Source organism: Stenella coeruleoalba (assembly GCF_951394435.1).
Source record: "Stenella coeruleoalba genome assembly, chromosome: 20".
In the NCBI taxonomy this organism is placed as follows: domain Eukaryota; kingdom Metazoa; phylum Chordata; class Mammalia; order Artiodactyla; family Delphinidae; genus Stenella; species Stenella coeruleoalba.
In genome coordinates, this window is record NC_137166.1 from 45,409,485 (window position 1) to 45,427,933 (window position 18,449).

Genomic DNA, 18,449 nt, shown 5'->3' on the forward strand with positions numbered 1-18,449 from the left:
CAAGATTGCACTCCTAGGGTGCAATCTCTTAATCACCATAATATATTGCACCTGCTCCCTCTCTCCAAGGCTCAGGGGGGCAGAGGGGTGAAGGTCCAACGGACTAACTCGGTTTGGTGTGTGTGTGTGTGTAGCTGGGATTCCTGGGTCCCTGACAGAATTCCAACTCTAAGTAGGAAAGGAGGGAAAGAGTTTCTGGACTTGGAGAGGAGTTGGGAGAACAACACTTGGTCAAAGTTGCTTTAAAAGCAGAGGGCATTTGAGGGAGGCTGAGGAAAAGGAAGCCGAAGTTGCTTCTATGTCGCAGCAGTAGCGACATCGCTGGTCTGTCGCGACAGCCGGGATTCAGAACGCCCGCTGGGGGTTTCCAGTGTCCTGATTGCTTACCCGAAGGGCGGTGCTCTACTGCTCGGCTCTGGAGGCGAGCCCGGGGGCGGGTTCTGCCTCCTTCTGCACCAATTGAAATGACGAAGGCCCTTAGCAAGAAGAGGCTGATTGGTCAGTTACGGGGGGTGGGGGCGCACGCCACTCCTGGGGCGGAGCTTCCCACCGACCGGCAGGGGGAGCGCGCGCCGGGCGAAGGGGCTACAGTTTTATGGAGGGGGCGGAGGCGGAGGAGCGGGAGTGGGCCGCGGTGGCCCGGGACCTGCTGGCGCTGGGGTAAGGGGAGCGGGCTGTGGCTGGGGGTGCAGGAAGGGGCAGGTTTGCCCTCAGAAATTCCTACTAACCTCCCCCACCCCCTCCCGCTGCCTCGGCCGCGCCGCAGGTATGAGGGTTTTTCGGGGGCGGCGTCGCTGGGAACCTCGTGCCCAGACTTCAGGGCTCTGTGCGCGCGGCTGGCGGTGGAGCTGGCGACTCTGGGTGCCCTGGAGCGGCAGCGAGAGGAGGGCACGGAGGCGCTGAGCGCCGGCGACGGTACGCATGGAGCGGGAGGCTGGGAATGTCGGAGCCATGGGTGGCGCCGCCACGCCCTGACATCTCCCGCCTCCCGCAGGTTCTGTTCCCGAGGAGGAATTCCTGCGACAGTTGGCCGGCCTGTTGCGGGAGTTGCACTGCCCAGACCGCAAGCTCTGCGGCGGGAACTGCGGGGCCTCGCTGCGGGAGCCCGGCGTGCGCCTGCGCCTGCTGCGTGAGCAGGGGGCTGGCCGGGATGCGGAAGTGGGCGAGGCTACAGCCTCGAGGGGGGCGGGCTCTGCGCGTTGAGGGGGAGCCGGGATCCCGAAGGGGCGTGGTCAGAATTTTGAGACCAGCAAGAGGGCCGGACGGAGGTGGGTGGGGTCCGAACCCTGGGCTAGGCTAAGAGCTCTGCGATGGGCGGGGTTAGTATTTTGATGGTGGGTTTTGAAGCTCACGTGGGTTGGGTTAGACGGAGCGGGACAGGAGGTTCCGAAGTGGGCAGGGTTTGAAAATCTGCAGAGGGAGCTGGGTCTCGAAGTGAGTGGGGCTTATTCTGGAGGTAGAAGCAGGATTCTAGGTGGGCGGAACTAGGAGGCGGGAGGTTTTGAAGCCGCTTGAACTTTTTGACCCCGGTAGGTGGGGTGGCAGCCCTCCTTGATTGCACTGCTCCTTTCCCCTACTTTTAGGCTTTCTCTGCTCGGAGGTCCAGGCTGCTCGCCTCCTCCGCCTGCAGTCCCGTCTGGATCCCAGCCCTGAGCAGTCCGGTGTGGAGGGAGCAGAGGAGGGATCTGGCTTGGTCCAGGAAATGGTCCTTACTCTCCAAGCGCTGGGGCTGCCTAGACCCATGCCGGGGACCCCAGCCAGCCAGCTGCTTCGAGACTTGCATGCCAAGGTAGAGGGCTGGAGCCCCCTCCGCACCCGGCTCACCTCACTCTCCTCGTAGGGGGGACAGCCCCCTCTTCAAAAGTGGCTCTGGGAGGAGTGCACAGCCACGGATGTTTCCTAGAACTGTGACTGCCATTCTTGGTTCTGTGGTCGGGGTCCTCCGGGTCGTGGGGAACTGGGGTCCACGGAGGAGTCTATCCGATTTCTGCCCAGTCAACCCCAGCCTCCTTCTTCTCTCATCAGATCGCAGAGCTGCTGCCTTCCCTGCCCGCAGGGTCCCTAAAGCCTCTCCTCAGCTACCCGCTGGATGCACCTAGATGGGTAAGGCCGTGTATGGCTGTATGTATGTGAACAGAGATGGGAGTGAGGGGGGCCCCTGGCATGACTGAGACCTTTTCCCCCAGGAAGCATTGGAGTCTCTGCACCAAAGCCTGCGAGATCAGTACTGCTGCCGCCGCTGCCTCCTCCTCAAGCGCCTGGACCTCACAACATCTGCTTTCCACTGGAGTGATCGGGCAGAGGTGTGGGCAGAAGACCAAGGCAGGAGCAGTTGTGAAGGCTGCAGCTGCAGGGAGGAGACATGAGGGCCAGGGACATTTTAGAATCTTGTGAGGTTTGGGGGTCTTGCTGGTTCTGAGGCCCAGGACATTTTAGAATCTTGTGAGGTTTGGGGGTCTGGAATCTCAGGGAATTCCCTGGTCTGATCTGGGAGTGTATTTAGAGCAATACTCCTTACTAAAAGATGTGGGAAGTGCACAACATTGTAAATCAACTATACTTCGATAAAGCAACCAAACAAGAAACATAATGAAATATTAAAAAAGAAAAAAAGATGTGGGAAGTGAGGCCCCGAGACAGGAAGAGATGCTTTCAAGATTACAGATCCCATCTGGGGAGGTCTCGTGGGCACGTTCTCCATGTCTACCCCTACTCACTAGGCCCAAGGAGAGGCCATGAAGGCAGTGCTGATCCCAATTCGAGAGGCTCTGACCCCAGAATCGGATGTCTCCATTGCACACGTCCTGGCTGCTCGAGCTGACCTGTCACGGCTTGTCCCAGCCACCAGCAAGACTGCCCGCCGAGGGACCTGCTGTGCTATCCACAAGGTGAACACCTGGGGATGGGGAAGGGCCCCAGCATCCTTGGCCTTCAAACTGGCCTTTTAGCCTTTGCTTGTACAAACCTTGTCCTCTTCTGCCTGGGCTCCTGCTCTCGCCTTCTCCTTGGGTTCCTGGCCTCTGGACTCACGACCTCTAATCTGCCCCCTCCACATGGCAGTTAGAAGGATGTTTCTAACTCAAACATCTGACCATGTCCCTCCCTAGCTCAAAACACTTCTATGGCTCCCCAGTGCCTTCAGAACAAAGTCTACCTATTTACTGAGGCCCTGCCCACCTCTCCTGCTTTGGCTTAGAATCCTCTCCCACCACTCACCCTGTCCGCTGCATTGGGTTTTAACCATTTTTAAAGCAAAGCTACCCTCTGTTCAAATGATTACGTATTTAGCCTGCATTGGGAGTAAGGAGTGTTAACCACTGGACCACCAAGGAAGTCCCAGCATCTGCCCTTCCTTTTTCAACCTCATGCTGTTCTCTTGGCTCTCTAGCCCCCTTGTCCAAGATATTTTTCTTCTCTGCAACTCAAGTCTAATCACCTCTCAGGTGCTTATGGGCAGCGTTCCAGACCGGGGGGGCCGCCCAAATGAGCTGGAGGCTCCCATGCCCAGCTGGCAGAGCAGAAGAGAGGACAGAGGCGGGCGGAAGGCAGGCCGCCAGTGCTGGGGCCGCAAGAAGAAGAAGTAAAGGGGGACTGGTGGTTGGAGGAGGGGTCCTTCATGAGGTGCTGACATTGATAATCTCTGAGGAGTCACTGTGAGGGTTTCTCTTGGCACCTGGCACCCCAGCCCCATATCCCCTGTTCCTCAGGTCCCAAATGTCCTCCCCACATCTACCATTCAACACCAAGGACCATGTTCTCTGGAAAATAAATTCAATTAATTAATTTTTTAAAATTTATTTATTTATTTTTGTCTGTGTTAGGTCTCCGTTGCTGCGCGTGGCCTTCTCACTGCGGTGGCTTCTCTTATTGCAGAGCATGGGCTCTAGGTGCATGGGCTTCAGTAGTTGTGGCACTCGGGCCCAGTAGTTGTGGCTCGTGGGCTCTAGAGTGCAGGCTCAGTAGTTGTGGCACACAGGCTTAGTTGCTCCTGCGGCCTGTGGGATCTTCCCAGACCAGGGATCGAACCTGTGTCCCCTGCATTGGCAGGCGGATTCTTAACCAATGCGCCACCAGGGAAGTCCTAAATTTAATTTATGACAGCCCTAGGACCTATCTCTGTGGGGGCCAGGTCAGTGGTGCTCAGGTTTGAGGAAAGGTAGGGGGTCTCTGTCCCCTGGGTCTGAACAGGCCCCTGCTGCTCTGACCTTTAAAGCCCTTTGCTCTTCAGCAACATCTTTCCCTCCCAGTGGGCATGGGGGAGGAGACATGCAGGCATCGGGCAAACATCTGTCAGGTGCCCACCATGTGCCAGCCATGTGCTAGGCATTGGGGTTACAGATAATAATAACCGCTGGTCTCCCGGAGCTGACCTTTCTGGTGAGGAAGGGCAGACGAGAAAGTTTAGTTTGTCAGATGGCGAAAGGGCTTTGGAGAGAAATAAAGCAAGAAGGCAGGATTGGGACCATGGCGGGATTGCAACTTTATGCATGATCAGGGGAGGCCTCTCTGAGAAGGTGGGTACTTGAGCTAAGTCCCAAAGAGGGAGCCATGTGGACCTCTGGGGAAGAGCCTTCCCTTCCTGACAGAGGGAGTGTCCAGTGCAAAGGCCCTGAGGTAGGAGTATTTTGGGGCATGATCAGGGACCATCGGAGGCCAGTGTAGCTGAAGCAGGATGAGTGAGGGGGTGAGTGGTGAGAGGGGAGGTGGGAGAGGTGATGGGGGCAGACCATGAGGGGTGGGCCACAGTGAGAGCGCTGGCTTTTCCCCTGAGTGAGATGAAGCCATGGGAGGGCTCTGAGCAGAGGAGGGATGTGATTGGACTCAGGTGTTCACAGGCTACCTCCCTGTTCCACCCTTTCTCTGGCCTTCTCTCCCATCTCTGGAACTCCAGAGTTCGGAACTTTACCCACCCTGTACCATCCCCCTCCTGACCCATGCTGACATCAGTGTAGCATATTGGTCAGTAGCTTCCATTTTAGAGGCAGGCAAACCTGGTGTGAGTCCTGTCTCCAGCACTTAGGAGTTCTGCCACCTTGGGTGAGCAGTTTAACTTCACTGAGCCTGTTTCCTCATCTGTAAAATGGAGATTTAAGGAGATGGCGAGATGATGCCTAGGTTTAAATGTATCCAACACAGAGCTGCACAGATATTAAATGCAAGAAAAGGGAGTACGATTAATAGCCACTCTGATGCAAAAGAAGAAAGTAACTTTCTTTCAGAGTAAGAGATGACGGATGCTTCAACAAAGGCAGTGTGGATGGGAAGGAGGCGATGCCTTTGGGGGGTTCTGCTGGAGGCCTGGAGGCCGAATAATAGGACTCGAGACTGACTCTGGTGGAGGGAGTGGGGAGAGAGCAGACCAAGGCAACGTCTAGGAACTCAGCTTGGAGGACTGGGTGGGTGATGGGGCCGTCGCTGGCAGAGGGACCTGGAAGGAGGAAGACACTGGGTGATGTGGGAAGTGTACGATGTCCAGGAGACGGTTCACTGCAGGGGGAGAGCCTCACCCAGACTTGTTAAAGTGGATGGATGAATGTCCCCTCTGGATTCAATCTGAGAGTCCCCACTTTTGAATCGTGGCATTTATTCCACCATTAGTGTCTGATATATTTGGCCTCATTCTAGCCATCTTATAGTTGTCTTTCTTTTTTTCTTCCTAAACTCCCTTTTCTTTTCTACTAGTGGCTACCCCTTCCCCTCCCCACAACATACCGTAATTCCTATTTTTCTATCAACATTAAAAATTAACCACTATCTATGCCCTCCTACCCAAGCAATTGAGGACTTTTGCATATTTTAACTTTCCTATGCTTCCCCAAATCTGTCTGGGCTCCCCCAGGCAAATAGGCTGGTCTCCCTGTATCCAGTTGTGGGTAGGGGCAGCTCCTCCTCACCGTCTCTGGTTCCCAGGAGGGATGTGAGGGTTCTGTCTGGGTCCAGGCATGGCAAACGTGCCACCGAGTCTCAGGTTCCAGGGATAGCGTGTAGGAGAGATTGTCCTCGGAGCCTGTTTGTGGGGTTGTGGACGGGAGGGATGTGGGTGCGGTAGGAAAGACCTCAGGACCTTGGAGTTAATCCCCATCCATCCACCAGGCCCCCTTCCCAGGACTGCTACACCCTGGGTCTTACCACAGCCGGCATGGGGAGCTGGTGTGGGTGGGACAGGGGCTTCTGGGGGGCTCACGTCGCCCTTGGCCCCTGGCCTCTTCTTACACTCCACCTTCACTTGGTCTCTGCAGTGTTTGTGGCAACACAGCCCACAGTCTGGGGGAAATTCAGAGGTTAGTGCCAGAGGCCCAGTCTGTGTCCTCTATTCTTCCAGCCCGCGGGTCCTGGATTCCCTCCCCCTACCCATGCCCCGCTCACCCCGACAGCGGTAGCCTTGCTTGGTGACACCCCAAAGCTGGGAAGAGAAAGCAGAATAGGTTACCTAGGCTAGGGGAAGGAGGGCTGTGATTGGGGTGGGGCTGGGGTCTGTCTGGAGGAAACAATTCAGGTTTTGGAAGTTTTCAAGGCTAGAGGCTCATGTGGGATCTGGGAGACTAAAGGAATTAGGAGGTTATCTCAGGTTTGGAAAGTCATCTGTGATATGAGAATTGGACAAAATTTGGAATTAATAAAGCATAAATTCTATGGGCAGGGATTGTGTCTGTTCTGTTTCCTCCTGTGCTCCCACCCACCCAGAGCCTATAACTGTGCCAGGCACACAGCAGGTGCCCAGTATATATTTATGAATGAAAAAATGAATGAAAAAGTAAATTCGGAAAGTAATCCAAGGTTTGTGAATTGGTCTTGGTTTGAGATCGAGAGATTTGTCCATTATACAGAGTTTGAGGATACCCTGAATTTGGAAATTATCCAGGGTTTGAATTATCTGGGGTCTAGAGACTTGGAGATTGATTCTGCTTGGAGATAATCTACTCGTGTTTGTAGATTCTCCAGGGTTTGGCAGTTATCCAGGATGGAGATTGTCTGGGAATCGAGCAGTATCTAGACTTCAGAATTATCCAAGATGTAGGGAATATCCATTGTTTAGGGTTGCTGTGAAATATAGGGATTATTTGAGGCTAGAGGCTTTTCTGGAATTTGGGGATTATCCGGGGCTTGGTGACCGTGAGCGCTCCAGGGCAGGCCTGGCTTTTCCAGCCCAGGCTGTGAGGAGTTAGGGCGCTCCAGGGGTCCCTCAGGGTGACAGCGGGCGGAGTGCTCACGAAGCCGCTGCAGATGCCACAGAAGGTGGGCTTGCGGAAGGTGACCTCCTGGAAGGTGTGCAGGAAGGTCAGGCCCAGCTTGGAGCAGATGGCGCTGGCCTGGAGCAGGTACCCTGTCAGCTCCTCTCGGCTGAAGGAGCCACTCCTGGGGGAGAGACTGCGCTTCAGCAGGACTGGCCCATTTCTCCCAGACCCAGGAGTCCTGGATACCCCAGGTCCTTGTCTTAAGGGAACCCAGGAGTCGGGAGCACCTACCCCTGGCGGGGGGGTGGGTGAAGCCCGTGGCAGGCAAACGGGAAGTTGCCTGAGAGTCGCTCAAAGTCCTCCTGAGAGATGGTGCCTCGGCCTTCGGGGTCATAGTTCTTGAACACAGACTTCGGAGGAGCGTGGGAAGGGGAGAGTCAGGCTGAGTCAGAGGCCCCAGGGCCTTAGATCCCTCCTCCCGCCCAGGGCTCCTCACCTCCACCAGCTGCTCCACGTGCCGACCCAGCGTGACCCTGTCGGGCTTGGGCGTCACGCCAGGGGCCCACTGCACCACCAGGGGCACCTGGAAGGGGGAGGGTGGCTGGGGCAGGGCCAGAGGGTCACAGTTAGTCATTGCAGAGGCTTGGGCTGGAGGTCAGAGGTCAGGGCTGGGGTCTCACCAGACTCTTGGGACAGCGGGGCTCCCGGGCATAAGAAAGCTCATAGATCTCATCCTCCGTGTAGAAGAGATCCAGGGAAAGCTGGAGGATGGGCAGGGCGTTACGGACCCTCCTTGTCTCTGTCCTCCTACCTACAGCCCATGCCTGCCTGGACCCCCAATCTCCTCCTCTTTCCAAAGCCCCTCTTCCCTGGGACCCCCATGGTCCTCTCTCCCACTGAGCCCCACTTCGCTCTGCACACCGCTGGTCCCCTAGACCAGAAACACCATCTTGTCACCGAGGCTCTTTTGATCCTATTTAAAATTGCAAACCCCTGTCACTTTGCATGCCTGTTTCTGCTTTAATTTTCTCTATAGCACTTTTTATCTGAAAGACCATATGATTTACTTATTTACTTTTTTCACTGGCTATCTCCCCCACTAGGAAGTCAGCCCCACAAGACAGCAATTTTTCTCTGATGTTGCACACTGCTGTGAGCCTAAGTGCCTAAAGTAGTGCCTGGCTCACAGCAGGTGCTCAATAAATATTTGGGCTGATGGCCTCTTAGGGTCAGCATAGCATAGCAGCTTAGGCACCAATCATTCTGGGCAGGACCAGCTTCACAGGCAGGCCTCACACTTAGAGGGGCCTCCACTTCGTTTAATGCCCTGCTGTCACCATCTTGAAATTCTTAATAATTTCAAACAAGGAGCCCCACATTTTCAATTTGCAGGTGGTCCTGTCTTAGGATCTGAAAGTCAGCTTTTCAATCTTAGACTACCTGGTCCTCAGAATCCCAGTCTCTCTCAATTTATAGCTCTTTAGAATGAAATATATATATCTCTACCTCTCTATCTCTATTATCTATCTATCATCTATCTACCTATCTATCTGTCTATGTAAAATAAAATATAGCCAGAATCTCACACTTGCAGTCTTAGGACATAGTGTGATAGTTGATACATGTTCTGAAGCTGGCCTGCTGTGGGACAGGGGGCAAGTGACCTCACCTCTGTGGGTCTCAGTTTCTCAGTCTGTAGAATGGGCACAATAAGGGTCCCCTCCTCGTAGGGTTGTGAGGATGGAATGAAGTGCTCTCTGGGGACTGTTAAACGTGGTGCCTGGCACATAATAAGTGGTCAATAACTGTTATTAGCTTTTTGCTTAGATTCCTGGATATGTTAAAGCTTGGAATTTTGGACTAGTGGCATGAGAAGCTCAGAACCTTGGAGTTCAGGAGTGCAAAAGCCCGAAGCAATTCTGGAGCTCAGATCGATGGATACTTGAGTTGCTGGGGGAACTGGGGGAAAAACGCATTACTTATATAGAGCTCACTGTGTTCCAGATACTATTTTAAGTACTTTCTGTGAATTATATGAATGATATTTATATGAATTATATTACTGATTCTTTTCAACCACTCTCTGAAGTAGGTCCTATTTGTATTCCCATTTTGTAGTTAAGGAAACTGAGGCTGAGGGGTTAAGTGACTTGCCCAAGACCACACAGAAAAAAAACAAAAACAAAAAAACCCCTAGAAGCTCTGGCTCCAAAGCCCATGCATTCCAGTGCTATTCTACTATTCTATCCTGACCCTCACCCACCCAGGACCCTAAATCTCAGTACCCCGCAGGTGCAGCCCCTGGGAGCTCAGCCTGGGCAGCTCAGGGCAGCTCACCGTGAGCAGATGCAGTAGGTCCTCCTTGGCACTGCAGGGGGGGTGTTGCCTCTGGAGGGCTGCCAGCTCCTGCAGCCGCAGGTAGAGGCTGTTGAGCTTGGGTAGGTGCAGGCGGCCGTCAGGCAACCTGTCAGGCTGTGCCTCGTGCAGGGACACCAGATCCTTGAGATGCACACCCAGTACAGGCAGCCGGAAGCCGGTGCAGCCAGCCCAGGTGCGGCGGTAACAGGCGTAGTTGTTGTGGGCAGCGAGGAGCTCAGTCAGCTCCAGCAGGGCCTGTGTGGGAGGGGCATGTTTTTTTTGGGGGGGAGCAGCATGTAATCGGGGAGGCCAGTTCTGTTCCCCTAGCTCCTTGAAGGGGAGTATCTAGCAGCGTCCTGTGTGGCTCTGGACCCCCAAGGGGCCCAATGGCATTTTGGACCTCTCCCCAAGCCCCTCCATGTCCCACATTGGCTTCAGCATCACCCCAGACTGCTCTTCCACTTGGGCCCCCATCTCAGAAAGGCCCCACTGTCTCCCATTCCCCAGGCTAGAGTGATTTTTCAAAAACCCAAATCTGATCATGGGTGCTCTCAGCATTCCCAAACGCTTCCTAGCTCCCCACTGCCCTCTAGATAAAGCCCAGACACCTTAGTTGAGCTTGCAAAAGGCTCAACAGGATCTCCCCCCGCCCCCTGCCCCGGCATCTCCAGCCCAATATCCTGCCACATCCTGACCTCAGGCACACACCAGACTCATGAATGACTCACTCTCCTTAGACACTTTCGGGACACCCCCAACCCATGCTCCTCCCATGGGTGGCCCAAATGTTGGCATCCCTGGGGGCATCATTTCACTCCCCACCTGGACTGCAAGTTCTCTGCTAGCGTCTCTTATCTGCCTCCCTCCAGTCCTGCTCAGAACCAGACACACAGTAGAGAGAGGTCAGCACCACGGATGAGGAGGGAGGAAGAATGACAGAGGAGGACAAAGCCTGGGGGTCTGTCGGATTTGGAGGAGCAAAAGGTCTCTGGGTGGCTCCAGGGCCCCTGGGAAGGGACGGAGGGGGCTGGGGAAAAGTGTGTGGGTTCAGGATAATTGACCACTGGAACTTTGGGGAGGGCAGTGGGACTTCACCTTGGTGCTGTCAGGGCTCAGGTGGGTGTGGGAGTCCTTGAGTCTGGAGATGGCGCTATGACACAGGCCCCCAGTGACTGCCATCAGCGTGTTGAAATTCTGCAGCTGGAGGAGCCTCTAGGAAGGGAGGGTGATGCAGAAGTGGTGGGCACCACATGGAGGACAGGCAAATTGGGGGTTCAAATGACAGCATCCCCATTGAGTTGGGGTCTCAGGCATGTGTGGGGATGGGCCAGTGCAGGCATCAGACAGGTGAGATGTGTCAGGCAGGAGTGGGCCACAAGCAGGTATGTGGGCATCACACGGAGGTCAGGCAGATGATAGACTAATGTTAGGTCAGAGACAAGTGGGGGGAGTCAGGGACTTCCCTGGCGGTCCAGTGGTTAGGACTCAGCGTGTACTTCCACTGCCGGGGCGTGAGCTGGAGCTCTGGTGGGAGAACTATTATCCCGCATGCCACGTGGTATGGCCAAAAAAAAAAGTGGGGGGAGTCAGGCAAGTATGGGGTGTTGGACGGGTTTGGGGACTCAACAGGTCTGTGTCAGGCAGGTGTGGAGGATGCAGACAGACGTTAGGGTGTCAGACAACTAGGCGGCCTCTGCACTGGGAGCCAGCCAGGTGAGGGGAGACCAGAAGGCCTGGGTTCTGGGCAGGAGTTGGGAGCTAGGCAGAGGTGAAATCGTCCAGAGTGATACGGAGGGGTCAGGTAGATATAAGAGACAGGTGTGGGGTCAGCCCTCCCCTTTCTCAGGTTTGAAGAGCGGAGGTTGCTGGGGGAGAAGGTTGTTGGGTGCCAGGGAGGAATGGAAGACGCTCAGACCGGGGAGACCCCATGTAGATGCCAAGACACCCTGGTCTGTCGTGCGGGACAGGGGAAGCAAGGAGATGGAAGACGCCAGAGGCAGGGCGTGGTCTGCGAGGAAGTACGCAAAGGGGCGTGGCCACGCTGGGGGAAAGCGGGCTTCCCTTTTCTCCAGAAGGGAGGGAACATAGCTGGAAAGGAGGGGGAAGGGGAGGGGGGAAGGGAAAGGGGGGAAGGTGAAGAGAAAGGGCGGGCCAAGGGAGACCTGAAGTGATGGGGTCGGATGCTGTCACTGTCCTAAAGGGACAGCTGGGGCCTAGGGACGGGGTAGAGTTTGACGCAAAGGTGCGGGCAAGAAAGAGTCTCCTCTTTCATTGCCCTGCGGATAGAATATTCGGGCACTGGGCTTGTGAGACGGGGTCAGGAGGAACGTCGTCAACTGCCACGTCTGGGACCAAGGAGTGGGGCCAGGGCGGGTTGGACGTGGTGAAATCAAGGCCAGGGAAGAAGTGCCGTCACAGTCCCGGGTTAAAACGACAGGACGGGGGCCGCGGGGCCGCGGGCAGGGTGGGGCGTGATGCGTTCGGGAGGGGCCACGATATGGTGACGTCACCGCCCGGGAGCCCCGCGGGGCAGGTGCTCAGAAAGTGGGCAGAGCGGCGGGGCGGACCTCACCTGTGCCACGTGGATGAACTTGTCCAGCACCTGCCCGCGCTGTGCAGGCCCGGGGCGGCTCAGCACCATGACCTGCACCCAGCGGGACACGCTGTTGCTGAGACCTACGGATCCCTCCAGGGCCGGGCAGCCCCGCACGGAGCCCTGCAAAACGTAGCCCCGCAGGTCCTGGGGCTGGGGGTGAGGTAGGTGTCAGGGTGGGCCCTCGCTCTCAGGCTCTGCCCCTCACACGCCATCCCCCAAGCAGTCACGACCTCTGACGTCCTAGCCCGGCCATCATATGTCCCTGAGGTCACCATGGCCCTCTCCCATCTGAGGAGAAATGTTTAAAGAAAGTTGGGTACTATTCTGAGCCCTTCCTCATAGCCTCACAAGTCTATGAAGTGAGTACTATATTATTCCCATTTTAGAGATGAGGTCATTGAGGCACAGAGAGGCTAAGTAATTTGCCCAGGGTCACACAGGCCCGAGTCAGGGAGGGAACCCAGTCTATTGCTCTTAACTGTATACCTGACTGGTATATAGTCAGCAAAGGGAAGGGTGGTGAAGAGGACACGAAACTAACTTCCATTTATTCTGCTCAAGGAGTCAACATTACATACCCACATCCACTGCACTGTGTGTGTGTGTGTGTGTGTGTGTGTGTGTGTACAATCAGGAAATTTTCCCATTAAGGAACCAGATCCCCAACTACCCTCAAAACGATGATGGCAAGATGGTAATAGCTAAACGCTTATATATAGGTTGAAGCATTTGAAATTACAATTTGGGTAGGTTAAATATGTCAAAACACGGCCATTTCAAATGGTTCAACTATAGAGCATTTACTCTGGACCAGGCGCTGATCCTATGAGGCAGGAGCTAAGTCCCCCTTTTACAGATAACGGGCTGAGGCACAGTGAATTTAAATGCTTCTCAAATAAATGAACAATTAATAAAATATTTTGAGCACTTACTATGTGCCAGGCACTGTGACGAGCATTTTTAAATGGACATATTAATTTCCCCAACCTGCCAATGAAATAGTATGACCTCCTTTTTACACATGAGAAAACTGAGTCCCAGAGAGGTTGAGAAACTAGTTCAAAATTACACAGGTAGGAAGGGGCTGATGGGATTTGAACCCGGGGCTCTGTGCTCAGCCAGCTTAACTCCTTTTCCTGGACCCTCTAGCACCCAAGTTTGACAGTTTGGGTCCTCTCAGTCCTGCCTGGCCCCAGCCAGGCCTCAGCCCACCCCAAGCCCTCCCCAGGTGGGCGTCCTTACCGTGATAGCCTGGAAGGACCGGAACTCCAGGTAAGTGAGGTGCTCTGCCAGCTCCTCGGTCTCCAGGTGGTCGAAAAGCAAGGACACTTTGCGCTTTTTGCCCAGGCCTGGGCTGCTTAGGGGGGGAGGGGGGCCAGGGCCACCAGGGCTCAGCCTGGGGGCAAAGAGAGGCAGGGGGAGGAGCTGGGGTGGACGGTGTGGGAGTGTGGAGGCAGAAGGCAGAGTGGGGCTGGGAGGGAAGGGGAAGGGACTGACTCACAGGTTCGCGGAGTCTCCCAGGCTCCGCTGGGTTGCGTTACCCTCCTGTTCCACAGTGGCCCAGAAGCGACCTATAACCTCTTCTAACTGGGGCTCCTGATGCACTGTCTCAGGGTGTTGGGTGAGCCAGTACCTGAGGGTGGTTTAGAGATGGTGGAATGAGGCTGGGGGTGAGGCAGGTCTCTGAAAGGGGTCTCTTGGGCTGGGGGATCTCTAGGTGCTGGGCTTGGGGGCGTGTCTAAATGTGTGCAGGGGGTCTCTGGAAGGCCAGGGTTCAGAGAGGCACCAGGCTGGGAGGATCTCGGAGTAGGACTGGGGGCTTCTTAACACAGGCTGAGGGATCTATGGCAGATGGACTGGGCAATCTCTTGGAAGTGGGATGGCTAGGAAGCAGGGTAGTGGGCATGGGTCTCAGGAACTAGGTTGGGGGCCTCTAGGGGTGAGATTTTGGGGGAATAGGGTGAGGGGGGTCTTAGAAACTAGGCTGGGGTATATGGGAGGTCGGGGTTTTAGGAATCTGAGCTGGACGTCTTGGGGGACCATCTGGGAGAGGGTCCATAGGATCTGGTCAGGGGTCTCTAAGAGGTGAGGGTTCTAAGGAAGAGAACTGGGAGGCTTTAGGGACCAAGCCAGGGGATTCTCAGAGTGGGATTTGCAGGAGCAGGACTGGGTAGTCTCTGGGAAGTGGTTTATTTTGGGGGGGGGGCAGTAGGGTGAGGATCTTGGGTCATGGGAGTGTAGGTCTTGGCCCAGGCCTACCTGACCAGGTGACAGATCTGCAGCCTCCTCAGCTCCTGTGTGCTCCCTGTGGCCTCCTGGTACTTAAGTTCCAGTCAAGGTTCTGTTATCCAGCATCTCAGACCTGCCTGCTCACCCCGTCCCCACCAGGCTCTCTCATCTCCACCCTCCGTCCTCCACCCACTGCTCATGGCCCCCGGAGGATATAAGGTCAGCAGACGGGCAGCAAGGTGGGCAGAAGGCAGCACCCAGTTGTGCATGGCAAGTACCATGTTGAGAATGTGGTCCCCACGGCGCAGGCTGCCAGCCGAGTCTGAAGGCGGGAGAAGGGGACACTGTGTCAGAATGGCCCCTGGGCAATGGACTGCACAGCTTCCAGAGCCGGTTGGACAGCCTGGTTCAAACCCCAGCTCTACCAGTGACTCCATGTATGAACTTGGGCAGACAAGCCGGCCTCCTTGTGCTCCAGTTTCCTTGTCTGTACCATGCATGGACCAGCACCGTCCCTGGCAAGTCATACTGAAGATGGAAATAGTATCAGACCCCTCCCCCCGCGGCTCAGGAAAAAGAAGCGCAGGTAGGTGTCTCTCTTACTCCTACTGTAGTGATTGAGAGTCATTCCACATACGCCTGCCTCTATTTTATGCCCCTCAAGTTGAGCCCAGAGAGAGGTGGGTGCTTGGCCCAACCTCAGGACTGGGGAGGCTGGCCAGGGAGGGGACACTCACCGAAAGACTGAATGCATTTCTCCAGCAGGTCATCTTCGCTGCAGCCGCCCTCATTCAGCATACCCAGAGCCATGGAAGCCATGACCTTGCTGATTTCCCGGGGGCTGGGGCACGTCTTGTGGCGGCGGGCCTGTCGGGGCCGGCCCCGGCCCCCTGTCTTCCCCGGGCATTCCTGGTAGGACTTCCTGTGGACACATTCCCTAGGGAATCATGGGAGCCCCTTCCTTGAGGCAGACCCCCCAGAATTCTTCTTGACCCCAAAGCCCCAAGGCATCCTAAAGGCAAGGTCCTAGCATTAGTCCTGACCTACCGTGGTTCCATAGGAGAAAACCCCAGGAGTAGTCCAGATCATGGGAGGCTTCTCCTACAAGAAAACCCCAAGGGTCACGCCTGTCCTCTTCAGGGAATCAGGGGGGAGAACCCTAGGACTACCCTGAACCACCGCCCCCAGCGAATCATGGGAGAAGGGCCCCAGGACTACTAAAGACCCTCTAGGAATCATAAGAACTCTCTCCTCCAGCCATTGTCCCCCAATTCCCCTTGACTGTATGGTCCCAAGACATCATGGGAGAGACTTCCTGTTGGCAGATGGGTTACTCCTGACCTCCCAGGGAATCATAGGAGAAGACCCCCAGAATTATTCTTATCCTCCCCAGGGGGAATCATGGGAGGTTCTGCCTTCAGGGATACTCCTCAGAATTCCCCTTTGCTTTCCAACACCTCCCCCTCCTCCCCCCAGCCCTCATGAGAGAAGCAGACCCCTGAGATTCCATCTCTCCCTCCTCCCCCACCTTGACCGCCACTAAGGTGACAGACCCCTCCCCCAAGCCAGCCTTTCGGTGGGACTGGAGTCTTAGCTGCAAGCCTGGGTCCCTAGATTTGGAGCCTGGAGAGAAGATACAGGTGCAAAGTAGCCTCACCAGAGCCCTTCAGAGCTGGGTGCGGTCCCTGGGGCTGAGGCAGCTTCAAGGAAAGTTTAAAAATAACCCTCCCTCTGCCCTGTGCCTCCCCAAGGCTCCAGTTCCAGTTGGGGAAAGAGGGTAATGGAGAGACAGGGATGGTGGAGGAAGGAGGGAGCAGAATCCAGGCAGAAGGCCTTGGTTTCCACAAGAGTCAGACAGAACTGGGCTGGAGAAATTTATGCTGGCTGGTGAGACTTTGTGTTAATCACATAATTTCTTTGGACCTCAGTTTCCTCATGTGAAAAATGAGGGTCGTCTTCAGACCTTCCCCAAGAATTTATTACGAACATTCAATGCCTTGCTCTTCAAAAGTGCTAACTAAGGGATTTAGTTTGCTTAGGCCCTTAAGTGGCCAGAGGTGAGAAAGTTAAATTTGAGATGCAGAGAAAGAATGTGATGGAGCAAACTAGAAGCAAGGCCTGGGGAATGGGGGTGAAACCAGAAATCGGGAGACCCCCCATAACAAGGGCACGGCCATGTCCCTGGTGCATCCTAAAAGCTCGGTAATCATTTTGAATGTTGTTGAGTAACAGCTGGCATTACTGAGCACTGGATGTGTACCGGGCAGAGGGTTGAGCATCTATCTAGTTTAGGGGTTCCCAAAACATGGTCCCCAACCAATCCCAACAGCATCACCTGGGAACTTGAGAGAAATACAAATTCTTAGGCCCCACCCCAGACCTACAGAATCAGACACCTTGAAGGTGGGCCAGCAGCCTGTGTTTTAGAAGCCCTCCAGGTGGTCCTGATGTGTGCCCAAGCTTGAGAACCACAGGTCTAGACTGTACCATCGAGGACTCATGCGTCCCTCTGAGAAGGGACTATGATTATTCTATTGACAGAAGAAGAAACTGAGGCACAGAGCGGGTAAGTGACTTACCTAAGGTCACATAGCCAGAAAATGAGGCAGCCAGGTCTCCACCAGTAAACTCCTGGAGATTATAGGGAGGGGACACTTTGCCTATCAAAGACATGCTGGGGGAGGCAGAAGGAGCTGCCTAGGCTATGGACCCAGCCACCATGGCCCCTGTGAGGACAGGAAGGCAGAACCTGCTGGTATAGCCAGCTGCTAAGCCCTTACCTTCGGACTCTCTGCCCCCTGCAGCGTCTGGAGCAGCCAGGAGTTGCTTAAGACGCCGCCGGGGAGCCGCCTTGCCCTGCGTCACACTCCCCTCCCCTGGGGCAGGGCCCTGCAGGAGTCTGGAGTTTCCAGTTCTGGGGGCAGCCAAGAAGACCCCAGGGAGGACAGAGACACCCAGCCTACAGAATTAGGATGGGGGCGTGAAGGGCGCGGGGAGAATGGGATCAGAGCAGCTCAAATTCCAGAAGAGCAAGGGTAAGACACAGACACCCAAGCAAACAGCCCCAGCCTGAGCTGGCTCTGGACTCCCTGAAGCATCTTTCCACCTGGCGCCCCCTGCTCCTGCTGCTGCCCCGAGAGTAGCCCGATACCCTATGCCCCTGGTTAGAACCTCCCCAAACTTCCCATGCAGCCCAAGCGAGACCCAGGGGCGTAGGGCGCTCCTGGTCTCTTGGAGAAGGGTCCCCTCACCTCTTGCTGTCTTTCCTGTTCATGCTTCCTTGAGGGGAAGGGGTCTTTTAAGAGTGTGGCTCAGCTCCTCCCCCCCTCACCAATGCTCCAGCTTCTTAGCCCCTTGGGAGCTGGGGCCTCCTCGGTGCTTGGGAAGGAAAGAGGAACTGCCCCTCCCCACCCAGCCCCAGGCCAGGGGGAAGGAAGAGGCTGGGGAGAGACCAAAGGTCCCTCCTCCCCCCACACGGGGATCCCTTCAGGCTGAGGTTTCCGGTGCTGCGGGCCCCCACCCCCAATCACCCAGCAGACTCTCTCTCTATCTCCCCCATCTTTCGGTCTCCAGACCCGTGATTCTCTGTTCTGTCACTGTCAAGCTTCAATAAGAGCAGTTTTAAAAAAAAAGTATGCCTAATATGACACATTTATGTAAACACACTCAAAAGAAAAGTCTATATTTCTATGAGGACATATTCATGTATAATAATGCACAGCAGTTTGATTGGAAAGTCACAAGACATAATATTTTGTATATTTCTTATGTTTCTTTTATTTCTAGCTTAGTTTTAATAATACCATTTATACCCCAGAAAACATTTTCACTTTATTCCTTTTATTGTAAGAAAACCTTATGTAGCACCTATTGTACACTACACACTGTTCTAAGGGCTCTTAACATATTAACTCATTCAATTCTCACACAAACTTTTTTTTTTTGGCTGTGTTGGGGTCTTCATTGCTGCGCATGGGCTGTCTCTAGCTGGCGGCAAGAGGGGGCTACTCTTCGTTGCGGGGCTCTAGAGTGCAGGCTCAGTAGTTGTGGCGCACGGGCTTATTTGCTCCGTGGCATGTGGGATCTTCCTG

General features: G+C 55.0%; 2 protein-coding genes across 3 annotated transcripts; one reads left to right on the plus strand and one right to left on the minus strand.

The window, feature by feature from the left end:
- Positions 1 to 546: 546 nt before the first annotated feature.
- FAM98C (family with sequence similarity 98 member C) lies at positions 547 to 4,131 on the plus strand. 2 transcript variants are annotated; one of them, XM_079908035.1, is made up of 8 exons: positions 547 to 660; positions 767 to 915; positions 995 to 1,129; positions 1,584 to 1,789; positions 2,026 to 2,103; positions 2,187 to 2,303; positions 2,721 to 2,888; positions 3,444 to 4,131. In XM_079908035.1, the coding sequence occupies exons 1-8, from the start codon at positions 596 to 598 to the stop codon at positions 3,582 to 3,584; spliced, it is 1,059 nt and encodes a 352-aa protein (XP_079764161.1). In that variant the 5' UTR covers positions 547 to 595; the 3' UTR covers positions 3,585 to 4,131. The 2 variants fall into 2 exon arrangements, with proteins under 2 accessions (XP_079764161.1, XP_079764160.1); XM_079908034.1 differs by having other exon boundaries at positions 3,289 to 3,586.
- Positions 4,132 to 5,365: 1,234 nt separating this feature from the next.
- On the minus strand, positions 5,366 to 17,626 carry RASGRP4 (RAS guanyl releasing protein 4). The gene is made up of 18 exons (XM_079908036.1): positions 17,610 to 17,626; positions 15,406 to 15,459; positions 15,096 to 15,280; positions 14,568 to 14,680; positions 14,389 to 14,444; positions 13,631 to 13,762; positions 13,372 to 13,525; positions 12,106 to 12,279; positions 10,629 to 10,745; positions 9,513 to 9,788; positions 7,856 to 7,936; positions 7,672 to 7,776; positions 7,467 to 7,585; positions 7,212 to 7,356; positions 6,367 to 6,403; positions 6,130 to 6,264; positions 5,895 to 6,007; positions 5,366 to 5,428 (listed from the first exon to the last, which is right to left on the minus strand). The coding sequence occupies exons 2-18, from the start codon at positions 15,414 to 15,416 to the stop codon at positions 5,372 to 5,374; spliced, it is 2,010 nt and encodes a 669-aa protein (XP_079764162.1). The 5' UTR covers positions 15,417 to 15,459; positions 17,610 to 17,626; the 3' UTR covers positions 5,366 to 5,371.
- Positions 17,627 to 18,449: the final 823 nt, after the last annotated feature.